At 33.8% G+C, this 12,607-nt stretch overlaps 2 protein-coding genes across 4 annotated transcripts; both read right to left on the bottom strand.

Annotated features, from left to right (window-relative positions):
- Positions 1 to 69: 69 nt before the first annotated feature.
- LOC130648048 (coiled-coil domain-containing protein 1-like) lies at positions 70 to 1,124 on the bottom strand. The gene is made up of 4 exons (XM_057454068.1): positions 1,073 to 1,124; positions 863 to 1,006; positions 741 to 779; positions 70 to 664 (listed from the first exon to the last, which is right to left on the bottom strand). The coding sequence occupies exons 1-4, from the start codon at positions 1,122 to 1,124 to the stop codon at positions 189 to 191; spliced, it is 711 nt and encodes a 236-aa protein (XP_057310051.1). The 3' UTR covers positions 70 to 188.
- Positions 1,125 to 6,360: 5,236 nt separating this feature from the next.
- On the bottom strand, positions 6,361 to 7,300 carry LOC130647345 (germ cell nuclear acidic protein-like). 3 transcript variants are annotated; one of them, XM_057453167.1, is made up of 3 exons: positions 7,165 to 7,300; positions 7,049 to 7,087; positions 6,361 to 6,973 (listed from the first exon to the last, which is right to left on the bottom strand). In XM_057453167.1, the coding sequence occupies exons 1-3, from the start codon at positions 7,226 to 7,228 to the stop codon at positions 6,522 to 6,524; spliced, it is 555 nt and encodes a 184-aa protein (XP_057309150.1). In that variant the 5' UTR covers positions 7,229 to 7,300; the 3' UTR covers positions 6,361 to 6,521. The 3 variants fall into 3 exon arrangements, with proteins under 3 accessions (XP_057309150.1, XP_057309151.1, XP_057309152.1); XM_057453168.1 differs by having other exon boundaries at positions 6,361 to 6,928; XM_057453169.1 differs by having other exon boundaries at positions 6,361 to 6,925.
- Positions 7,301 to 12,607: the final 5,307 nt, after the last annotated feature.

Below are 12,607 nucleotides of genomic sequence, written 5' to 3'. Positions count from 1 at the left end.
GACATATTATTTTATGCTTAGAAAAACATGTTAGCAAACACGATGAGGCAACAGTATGGAAAAGAAATGTGCACGATACTAAATTTTCGGTATTCTCTAGAAAAACCTTATTTGTGATTAAGTTAATTTATTTACATTTACCTATAAGACGTTTCATCCAATTTATTATTTCAGCCCCATCGCACTTTTTATCTTCCTACACGCCTTCTTATTGTAATGTAACCCGAATCTTCAGACACGTCTTCTGCATCGTCAAACTCATCTTCTGATGCATCTTCTATATCGTTGGAGACGTTTTCTGACGCTTTGTCTAGGTCGTCTGACACATTTTCTGAAGCGTCGTCTAGGTCGTCCGACACATCTTCTGATGAGTCTTCTAAATTGACCACGTCATCTTCTGACTTTTCTAAATCTTCGGTGTTTTCTTCTAACACGTCGTCTACGTCGTCCAACATATCTTCTTGTACCTCAAGGTCGTATTCAACATTATCACTTGTATTTTCTGCATCATTGACGGATGATGCATCTTCTTGCGAGTTGTCTTTTTCAGAGTCTTTGGAAAAACTAAATGCGTCACCCCACCCATTGTTTAAGTGATCTGACTCACGTGCTGCTAAATCAATTGATTTATGTGTGTCAGATTCAACAGCTGCGTTGTCAGCATCTTGATGTTAAAACGAGAGAAAACATTTTAATTCATAAAAGAATACATAATTTAAACAAGAATATATTAGACTTACCAATCGCATCTTTAGCAAGTCTGTCAGCATTATATTCATCTAGAAAAGATATCGGAAAGGTTCTTAACATGATATATATATATCTTTATATTCACACCGTTCTTTTAATATCTTTCATCTACCTTCATAGATCGGCGTTCCAAGACTGACAACAACTAAAGTTGCTAAAATCACAGCGAATTTCATAGCCAAATCTTTCTTTTCCTTGTGTGCTTTATAGAAACGTCCAACCTCATAAGCTTGTAATAGAGCTTTTCTGATTTGAACTGGTATTTATAGCTTCGAAATCAATACTTATTATGTGGTAATCGCTCGAGTGAAACAATTTCTACTCATCTCAAGGGAAAATCCTTGTTTCTTTAAATGATATTTCTCCATTTTCATTGTTTATCAAATATAATGTAATCGCAACAATAGATTATAGAATGTTTCACATGATCGATTATAGTCAGGATACTCCCATGACAATTCAAACTATTGCAAAGGCTAGATACAGGGAAGTTCTTAAAACAATAAAACGTGTTTTGTGCGTTTGTAAAAGAGCTATTCTTGACATGATTGTGCGGTCCGCGTAAATTTCTTTGGATTTTGACATTCCTTTCGTTTTGGTTTAACTTATAAAAATACAAAACGTTCTCTTTTAATCAGGATATCAAAATGATATCAAATTACAACACATCTAGGAACATGCGTTTACTTTATGAGAATTTGCGTCTCACCATTTATCTTTTAAGATATAATTTAATATGTGGAAAAATTTAAAAGTATAAAATTGTTTAAAGTAAAAGAATTTGGTTGTATTCCTGATGAAGTATGTGAACAATTTTCATCGGAAAAAACTGCAGGAATTCGCTTATCTCAAATGGAAGTTACCATTCTTGGCTAACAGCCAGACCGCGAGCATTATGATTTGCAATAGTCATTTACCAGCGAAAATATCTCGGGGTCGTTGGTCCTTCATATATCGCATTTTTGTTTTCGTGGAACGACTTTCTAACTCAGCGAAGAGTGTGTGTAGAGACAGACAGGCGACGGCTATTACTATGACTTACGCTAGTCGGTAGCACGTGGGTCAATCCAAGGATTCGCTCTTTCTTCTTGATATTACGTGTTCCCACAGCAGAGGCATTTTATTTTATTTCACCGAAAGCGTTCACGTTTCTTTTCAAAACTTATGCCTTGTCGTATTTGCTAACATGTTTTTCTAAGGCTTGGTTCCCACTGTGGTTTAACTGGGATTTAAATATAAAACCTAAAAGGTTTTAAATGTGTTTTAAAAATTACAATAAAACCTGAGCATTCCCACTGTGTTTTAAAAGCAAAAACATGTGGCGTTTCTCTCTTTGTACCCTGGATATTGGCGAACAAGATAGCTAAGATTTTCTTCCTGTACCAAACTTAGTTTTTTCTGCCATTTTTTATTGTCTTTTCTGTCTTAACGTGAAAATGCGCACAATGTACCCTAAAATCGTTGAAAACTCCTTCGGCATTTGTCGGCGCTTTTGAACTTTAAACCACAATATCAAAATTTTTTGATCTAAGGTTTTATTTTATCTGTGGTTTAAACAGGTTTTATGCCGAAACTTTTAAAACACGAACACGTTCGCATTATGCTTTCACTTTAAAATCTTATTTAAAACACACTTAAACCACAGTGGGAACCGAGCTTAAGTACGCAAGATAAATAAGTTTCTTGCACCTTTGGTCAAAATACGTTTAAGGTAGTAATTATAAATGAAGATATGTCATAATACTGTGCTGGAAATGAGGACGTTTCTAGTTTTTGAAACTATATGAAACACATTCAGTAACCAAATCGAAGTGCAAAACAGACTTTTTCTTTCTCAAATCCTTTTTCTTTTTCATGTTACAAAACATGCTCACCGTTGATCATATGTCACACCTACAACTTTTTGGACGAAGCTTGACATGAGAAGAAAAATAAATGTTTGACTTTGGAGTTGTAAAATTTCATCTACTCCATGATGACGTAATCAAGTTCTTTGTTTGAATTAGAATCAAGCTTAATTAAACCTCTCAGGCTTCTAGTTGAAATTTAAATGTTTTTGTGGATACAAGCGAGTTTTTTATACCCTTAAAATGTAATTATTAAATTTTATCACCCGACTGGGACAATTATCGATACAAGCGAGTTTTTATAGCGTTTTAGTGTACGTATTAGATTTTATGACCGGGTTGGAACAATTATTACTTACCCCCATGAGCACAGACTACAATCGTGGACAAAAATATTGAGACTAAGGCAGTTTTTTACTCGTTATCCAAATATGGACAAAACAGTCAAATAGTCGCTACTTTTGCACACAAATAGGCCAGGCAGAGAGCGTTGAAAAGTTGCTAGTCACATTCTTTACGACGCCCGCACACCTAAATAATTCACGTCGGGGTCCACGAAGGCCCCGAAATTCGTGATTAATAGCCTTTCTGACGTCAGCAACAATTAGCACATTCTAAGAATTTTGTATTTACCAAATAACCTAAGTCCTAAGTCCACTCTGAACATTGACAAGTGAACTTTGACAAGTTCAAGATGTGTGAATCTAATATAAAATGAGCCCACAAAAAAATACTTGTGGTGTCGAACTTCGAAACTCGTTGTCTTGTCCCAACATATTGTGAACACGATTGTAATTTCTATCAAGATGACAGCTATTCCAAACTCTACAATTCGTTTATTTAAAAAGTTTTCAAAGAAGTAAAAAATACTTCTACCTATGTTGATATGATATTTTGAGCACGTCCGTTTACTTTGTTGCTAAAAAAATTATTGTTTATTTGAAAAGCCGAGAAATTTGTAATTTTAACGAACACCGCGTTTTATAATTAAAATAAAATTTACGATCTTTGGAAATCACTTAAATTGTTCTTTAGATTGAAAATTGACTTCTGTGAAATCATTACACTTTTCTTCTCTATTGCTTTAAAAACTTTTTTAGTTCATATTGCATGTTGGGCCGCGAATCACGTATATTTACGGTCAAAATATAGGGGAAAGACAGGCCCAATCGGGAGTTTGATAGCTCCCGAGGACTAGGTCATCATTTGAAGGTTTTGTTGTTTCCAAAGAAGGTCAATTGTGTTATCCCGTAATACCAAACACGAACCATCTAGGTATTCCCTTGCCAACCAATTTCAACTCAAATACTGCAAATTTAATCATTTTTAGGTGGAATAAATATTTTTTTAATAACCAACGCTTTTTATGGGTTATCCTTTTAGAAAATGTTGGAAGTAGCGGATAATAAATAAAACAGGCCAAGTAATTTATAAACTAGTTTTTCTCTAGCAGGCTATTGTATTTCTGTAACATTTTTAAGCGCTTTAGTTCATATCTTTTGTTAAAGTAATTTGGAGGGCAAATAAGCAATGTCGAAAATGCGCTAGGCCAAAGACATGGTGGAATTAGGGCAGGAAAAATTCACCAAAAACCATCATTAATTAAAATTTCAGTCTGGACCTAAATAACTTAAGTCCTAAGTCCGCTACTAAAAACATTCACAAGGTTGCAATGTGTGTTACTTGAATAGAATTGGCGTTTTTAATTGCTTGTGGCTGCAGTTTTTAAGATTCCGCTATTTTTCCTAATATGTTATGTCCATTGTTGTAGTTTTCACATGAACATCCGCTCGTCATTTTGAAATGGTTTCCATTAGAGTTCGAAATCGTTGTCCACTAGTTCTCGTGCAGCTGTTGTAGAGATGGTCCTACAATATTTGTTGTGAAGCATCTCTTTTTTAAACAGGGGATATCTAATCTAAAATGTAATCCGAGATGTAAATCAAACGAACGCAATAAATTTTGATCTGTCAAGATTTCTATAAATGCTTCTGACTTTTCCCGAAAACTTCCGAAAATCAAAAATAATGAGCCTATTCTACGAAGTTACACCGAGTTCTGTTTCCCTTTTCTGATCCTTGATAGCACAATTCGTTTGAATTTTTCTTAGTAAGTCTGTTGACCAAATGGCAGATGTTCGCAAAGAAGAGAAAATCTACATAAAATGTCCTTTGAAGAGACGATATAGAGAACATTGATTGGAAGTTGGCCACACCTGGTTAACGAATAAATCCAACAAGAACGATAAAAATAGAAAGTAAACTCGACAAAACAGATGGTTTGGTGATAGATACAGATGAGACGATAAAAATGTTAAGTATTTGACGAATCAACCTTAAATACGGCAAAACGCAATATTTTACTGGGTTACAAAAAATAATATTCTGCTATAAATGTTGGACCAAAACAATAAATGTATAACAACTTTCAATTAAATTGTTAAAAGGTTAAAAGGTTAAAAAATATATAAAGAAGTTAATATACAGTGTGTCTAGAAAAGTGTAGCTGAAGAAGAAAAAACCTAAATAAGACGTAAAACACTAAAACTACAGACTTTTCCAAACACTCCACATACTTTTAATCAAAAGTATATTATTAATAAAAACAAATTAAATTTCTAGCAACTTCATATGGTTTTTAAAAGAATTAAAAGCCTCGACTTTTCTAATATTCTTGGGTATAGAATTGTAAAGTTAGCCTCAAGAAAGAGGAAAGACTTTCTTCCAAATTTAAGTTCAAGGAGTTTTAATAACAACCTTTTTTTTCGAGTGTTTATTCCATGTTCATTAATTATAAAATAACTTTTCAAAGAAGTACAAACATCATTCAACATACATCTTTTTACTGTTAAACAATATTTGATTTTCATTTTATTGTGAATTGAAGTCTCACGGTCTTTATTACTTAAAATGATGTCGATCAATATAGAAGAATTAATTGTGACACGGGTAGGAGATTTGACATACAATGCCATTTAATTTCAACGTTTGTTTTATATTCTCACTATCTTTTCTCTTGAGGTAATAGGTGTTTAAATCCCCAAGTAGTATGACTTCTTTTGATTCCTTTGTTGCTTGTAACAACTGTTCATTCAATATATCACTGAAATCTTTCGTGAAATAATTTGAGCTTTCTGGTGGACTGTAATATGACGTCAAGAGAGTGTTTATTGTATTTGAGAAAATAATTTCGATCCACAAACTTTCAACATTTTCCCGCTCTACTTCGCTTCTTTTTTTCAATTTTACTTTCTCTTTAAAGTATATGGCCACTCTCCCACTACGACGTTTAGTTCTATGACGTCTTACGAAAGTGTAGCCTGAAATTTTGTATACTTCGTCTTTATTAATGTACTAATTTGTTAAAAAGGATAACTTTAAAATAGCTGAGTTTTAAGAGTTTGCAAGTGGAACATTAAGTTAAACAACACCAATTTTGCTGCGTTATTTACTCACAAAAAGGAGATAACTAGGCGTTAGTTTTTCACTACACACGTTTTTGTTGGACTCCACACATTATATCATGGGAAAATGAAAGTCCGTCACCTTTTTGACCAGGAAATTTAAACTTTTAGCGACAATATTCCTTTTGCTTTAGTAATTTTTTTGAAAGAGGGTGTTAATTAATTGGAAAGGTTGAATTTTAATTGACTGTTGATATTGTTACTATAGACGCAGTTCTGATTTTTTTGTCAGAAAGTATTCCTTAGCTTTTGTTAGAAAGTGTTGATTCTTATTTATCAGTATTTTTATGAAAAACTCCATTTTGATGAATAATTTATTTACATAATTTAGAAAAACATTTTCATTTAATTCACCAAGCCAGCTATTCTCTTGACTTGGTTTTTTCTTCCCACTATATTTTTTTCGCTTAAGACTTTGTTGATCCCATCCTTAATCGTCTGACTCATCTTTGACCCATTTTCTACATCGTCGGACTCGGCCCGTTTTCTGCATCGTCGGACTCATCTACTGGCCCGTTTTCGGCATCGTCGGACTCATCTACTGGCGCGTCATCAACATCGTCGGATTCATTTTCTGACGTGTCATCAACATCGTCGGATTCGTCTTCTGACGCGTCGTTTACATCGTCGGATCCATCTTCTGACGCGTCGTCTACATCGTCGGACTCATCTTCTGACGCGTCGTCTACATCGTCGGACTCATCTTCTGACGCGTCGTCCACAACGTGGGACTCATCTTCTGACGCGTCTTTAACATCGTCGGACTTGTTCTGTTCGTCAGTGACGAATGCCTTATCTTTTTGCGTTTCGTCGGTCACACCATATGCGTCACCCCACCCATTGTTGAACTGATCTGACTCACGTGCTGCTAAATCATTATGTGTATCAGATTTAACAGCTGTGTTGTCACCATCTTAATGTTACAACGAAGAAAACATTTTAATTCATACAAAAATACATACTTTAAACAAGAGTATATTAGACTTACCAATCGCATCTTGAGCAAGTCTGTCAGTATTATATTCATCTAAAAAAGATATCGGAAATGTTCTTAACATAATATATATTTGCATTCACACCGTTCTTTTATTATCGTTCACCTACCTTCATAGAGCGGCGCTCCGAGACTGACAACAAATAAGGTTGCTAAAATCACAGCGAATTTCATTATAGCCAAATCTTTTTCTCCTTGCGTGCTTTATAGAAACGTCCAACCTTTTGAGCTTCTAATGAAGCATTTCTGATTTGAACCGGTATTTATAGCTTCGAAATCAATTCTTATTATGTGGTAATCGCTCGAGTAAAGCAATTTTTTTTCTCGTCCCAAGGGGAAATTCTTGTTTCTTTAAATGCCATGCTATTTTATATGGCCTTTCTCCGATTTCATTGTTCATTGTTCATTAAATATAATACAATTCTAATAATAACCGATAGAATGTTTCGTATAATCAATTATTATGTCGGGATACACCCATGACAATTTAAACTGTTGCAAAGGGTAGATACAAGGAAGTTTTTAAAAGAATAAAACATGTTTTGTGCGTTTATGCAAGGAATGATTTTTGACATGATTCTGCGGCCCACATGAATTTATTTGGTTTTTGAAAATTCTTTTGTTTTGGTTTAACTTATCAAAATACAAATGTTCTCCTTTTATCAGGATAGCCTTTCAATAACCTTTTACTTTTTAACCACAGAAATGACGAAGATAACGAATTACAAGAATTCTACGCACATACATTCATTTTCACATTGTAATACACTGAGAAAAATTTTGACGTTCCTTTATATAACGTATTTTGTGCTTCTGTAGCACGACTTTCTAACTCAGTAGAGAGCGCGCATAAAGACAGACAGGCGACGGCTATTACTACTATCACTCACGCTAGTCGATAGCACGTCGATCAAGGATTCGTTTTTTCTTTTTGATATCTCGTTACGTGTTCCCACAGCAGGTAGTTTTTCTTACCACCAGAGAAAGAGAATCCCGGTATTATATAGAAAGTTTGCATCCCTAGATAAATCCACAGATTTTACCGATTACGGGATATTCCCAGGAAACAGCTATCGCTACTATTGTGTCACTTTCTGGTTCGCCCGTTGATATATTCCAGCCCTCAATTATTAACTCTTTTTCGCATAGACGGATATATTGATACCGGCTAGGTAACCCGACGATCAAGGTCAGCCGTTCCCCGGATCCAGGTGAAGCGTCTAATGCATCTATACTTTAAGTTGCACATTTGTTGACTCGGTAGTTTAAACAAAGGCACAAGATATAGCCTAATATAGGCTGGTCTCCCAGTATTTACTATCTTGTAGTAAACGACTTTCTCCAACTTTCTGAATTTGTTAGAAGCGTTTTATTTTTTCTCACCGAAAGCGTTCATATATTTTTCCAACCTTATGCGTTGTCGTATTTGCTAACATGTTTTTCTAAATACGCAATATAAGTAAGATTCAAAATACGTTCAAGGTAGTAATCATAAATTAAGATATGTCATAATACTGTGCTAGTGAAGAGAAAGTTTTTAGTTTTTGAAACTATATGAAACACATTCAGTAACCAAATCGAAGTGCAAAACAGACTTTTTCTTTCTCAAATCCTTTTTCTTTTTCATATTTACAAAACATGCTCAACGTTGATCGTACGTCACAACAACTTTTAAGACGAAGCTTGACAAGAGAAGAAAAACAAAGAAAAAAAAAACGTGTATTTGATTCAATAAACTGTTCAAGGTGCATTTTCATAAAAACCTGCCACTTCTAGTCCATAGAAAAAATTCGTAAATTCTATTTACCTCAATCACTCAGATGCTGATTGTCTATAAATAACGCAATTATGAGTCCTGCAATATGAAATTTCTCACATGTTAATTTGCTAACACCTAATTTCGTATTAATTTTTTTCTGGATGTTCTGTAACTAATAGAAATTTACAAGTTTATTTGGAATATACCCTCAACCTTTGGGCGTCTATTTCACGTTTTTTAAGTTAAACACAAAATTTGGCTGTCGTGTGCAGTAGTATGTATGATTTTAATTTAGTTTGGTATAACTTTTATCCTAGCTATTATCATTGTTTCTTTTTGTGTTATTTTCGAAAATTTGATTTTTAATCAGCTGCACATGGGTTTGTGGCTGCTGGTATTGGCTGCAATAAAAATATTTCTGATGCTCAATACAGTTACGTAGCCTTTTACTGTAGTACAAATTTTGGAGTAAGTCTAATGTTTATTGATTTAATAAGATAATAATTAACCTGAAATATTTAGCTAGGGTTTTGTTACCCACAATTCATCTGGTAACGACAGGCTTTAAAATGCGCTTTTATTTAAAGTGACAATAAATTTTTTAAATTTCACGAAAACTTTCATGTTTTAGATGCACGGGGTATCGACAGTATGTGTTCTCATTCAAACCAAAGTTGCGATGAAGTTTTTTTGGAAAAAGGCGCTGTAACTCTATACACTCAATAAGCAGGCTTTAATTCACGGCAACCTGCCGCAAACCACTTTACGGTCAAATCACACGGTTGAGTGAAAATCAATTTTTGACTGCTATGCTGGACATATACTCATGCACAAATGACTGTTCTTTTCTATCCTTTAAAATTGCCCAACATCGTCTGATCGTTGTCTAGATAAACAAACATTATAAATAGTCCTATTTTCAGCTATTGCGATACAACAATCCACGTGCTAACTTTTTTATATATTTCTACAAACATATTTTCATATTCCTAAGAGTATTTAAACTCCAAGTTTAACGAAAAGTAAATTAATTGAAAAAAACACATTAAATATTTTGCATCAATCAATTGATCATTATTTAACATGGCACCGCAAACTGCAGTAAAATGCTGACTAAAACATTAATACAAGTCGCACATGGTTATATAACACATGTTTCAGATAATTTATTAGGTTAATGACACCGTTATGACAGTAAACTAGCTATAAACTCTAACTTTTTTTAGTTGTCAGCTGCTCTAAGTATAACATAACAACTCCGATATTAAAACATTTTCCAGTCAATAAGTGATGTTTTATTTTTAATCGATGAGTTGATACCTTTTGTCATTTATAACTTTAAATATTTGTTAGGGTAAATTTTCTTTAGTCTTAAGTCTTTTCCTCTTAGTCCTTGCTACCTCTGAAAAAATTTATCACTTACTACCAGCTGCTTCATTTAGGCCTAGAATTCTCTAGCACAAATAGGAGCTTTAGATAAACTTCAGGTTTACTAGAAATTCTTTTTGCAAGATTCTTATCAACTGGAGTACCAGTGGGAGCTAAGCAAGCCAGTGTGAATCTGCGACAGGAGAAAGGAGACTTTGTTTTTTTATTGAGATATAACACTACTAATGTACCTATTTGTAACCCACTTAAAATACCTAAAACACATTCTTATTTGAGGAAGTATAAAGCATAATGTTTCATCTTTTATAAATTTCACACATTTGCCTTAATCACTGTCATTCCGTTTCTAACTACACTTGAATGACCAACGCAAGAAAATATTATATGGTTACAATCTGTATGAAAGAAAAACATACATCAATAACTAAATAGAAAAGCAGAGAAGTTGGAGTAGTTGGAACAACGATATTTTTCATCATATTTGATTTTATCAGAAAACAATGAGGAAAACAATTTTCTTGGTTGCGATTTTATGTTTATTACTGATATCGCTGTTGCAGTTTCAGCATGCCGATGCCGCATTGAAACACCGGAGACACTTTCGACTAAGAAAATCAAAAGTACGTCTTAGACTTCGAATTCCTCCAAAACATTGTCTATATCGATGGCGATACATCTGTAAAAAATTCTGTTGGGGGAGGTGTATTCAAGTTTGCAAGTGGGAAAGACGATATGTGTGCAGCGGTTAAAACTGTGGACATTGAAAATTACGTACATTCATGTTTACATTGTAAATTTAAATTGAGGTTAAAATTTTTTTTTGGAATTTATCCAAATATACATTCAACAATAAGATAACCATTTTATGAACAGCCAGTCTAAGATCACTATCAATAATCATATAAATGATGATGTTTTTCACACAATCCGCAGGAATGTATGTTTGGCTTAGCCTTTCTTCGTCTCGGAATAAAAAAATGAACATATTGGTGAATATTTTACGCGGAGCCAATTCATGTGCGAGATTAAACGAGACACTAGCCGAGGCGGTAAAAAAATTTTTATAAAGCAGGTTGACATTGATTTTTAAAAGAATATGTTAAGATCTAGTGCTCATAATGTTGTATTTATTATAGTGCAGTTAAGTCTGGCTTAAGATAAACGTATTTTATATTCCTGTACAAGTTACCGACTCACACCTTAGGTGGCTAGTGTTTGGAAACAAAACTTCAGAAACGAAAAGTTGTTTAATGGCGTGCCGTTTAATCATTTTTGCGCAAAAAGCACATATTTCGCTTTCCGTACAAACGTTTGACTGATTTTTTCTGCCATTATGAGTCTTATCCCACATGTGTTGGATGGTGGGTATTTACTGATGGTTACTTATCTTGAATTTTAATGTATGTATTTAGTCCTTATCTTAGTCTTTCAACTATGGTTTTACATTGATTTAATATCATTTTGGAGCTTAAAACATATTGATTGCATCCATTATAAGGAACTTTCAGCTAGCTATAGAAAAATTAGGTGCATTATGGAAATTCATTCTGCAGACTTTGATTCTATTTTTTATTCCATTTCATTCTATTTCTAAAGTTTTTACCAGTGTTGCTTATGATTTTGTATCTCCATTATGATGACACGATCATCTTGAAATTTGTCATTTCAGATGATTCTTCACCCCAAAAGTCTTGACATCAATCAAATATAATTGTAAACACAAGGTTTCACTTTATTATACACAACAACATCATTGGTTACATCACAAATTTTGCAATGAAGTCCAGAATTTTGCATTTGTTATGTTGTTGAGATTTTTCAAATCGAAGAGAAATAAGCTGCGTACGAGCTTTTATATTATTTAGTACTAGTCGTTAGCCCGTGGAAAAATCCACGGGTTCACCCATCCTTTTTGATACGGCATTGCGTGCTTCTCGCTACTTGCGCAGCTCAGCTACTATTTTGCGTGACAGACAGATAGACAGACGGACAGACGTATACGGGTATTATAATATAGATGTATATGTAGAGCCTAGAGTATCTAAGATTGAAAAAAAACACATCACAGGATTAAGACTTAAATCACGAAATTAGGACATTTTAGATAATTCATCTTTTGTTCAACCGAGAAAAATTTCCACTTTGTTTACCTGCATTTTTGCATAGCTATTTTATGGAATAAAAACCACGAGGGTGCCGATAAGCCGCATACATCGTGAAAAGTGTGAGCGTTTTCTGACAGGTTCGGCGTTTTGAAAAGAAATCAAGTATTCGCCTGAAATAACCTACATAGAACCGCAATGTCCGAACAAAAAAAAAGATTCACGACAAATTATTTAAAAAAGTATAAAAATTAAAATGAATTAAACTATGTGGTAGCGAAGTGCTTAAAAGAACTGTTTTTG

The sequence above is a fragment of the Hydractinia symbiolongicarpus genome, chromosome 6, assembly GCF_029227915.1.
Source record: "Hydractinia symbiolongicarpus strain clone_291-10 chromosome 6, HSymV2.1, whole genome shotgun sequence".
Taxonomy (NCBI): Eukaryota; Metazoa; Cnidaria; class Hydrozoa; order Anthoathecata; family Hydractiniidae; genus Hydractinia; species Hydractinia symbiolongicarpus.
Note: the sequence above shows the minus strand (reverse complement) of the source record. Positions and strands in the feature narration are given on the sequence as shown.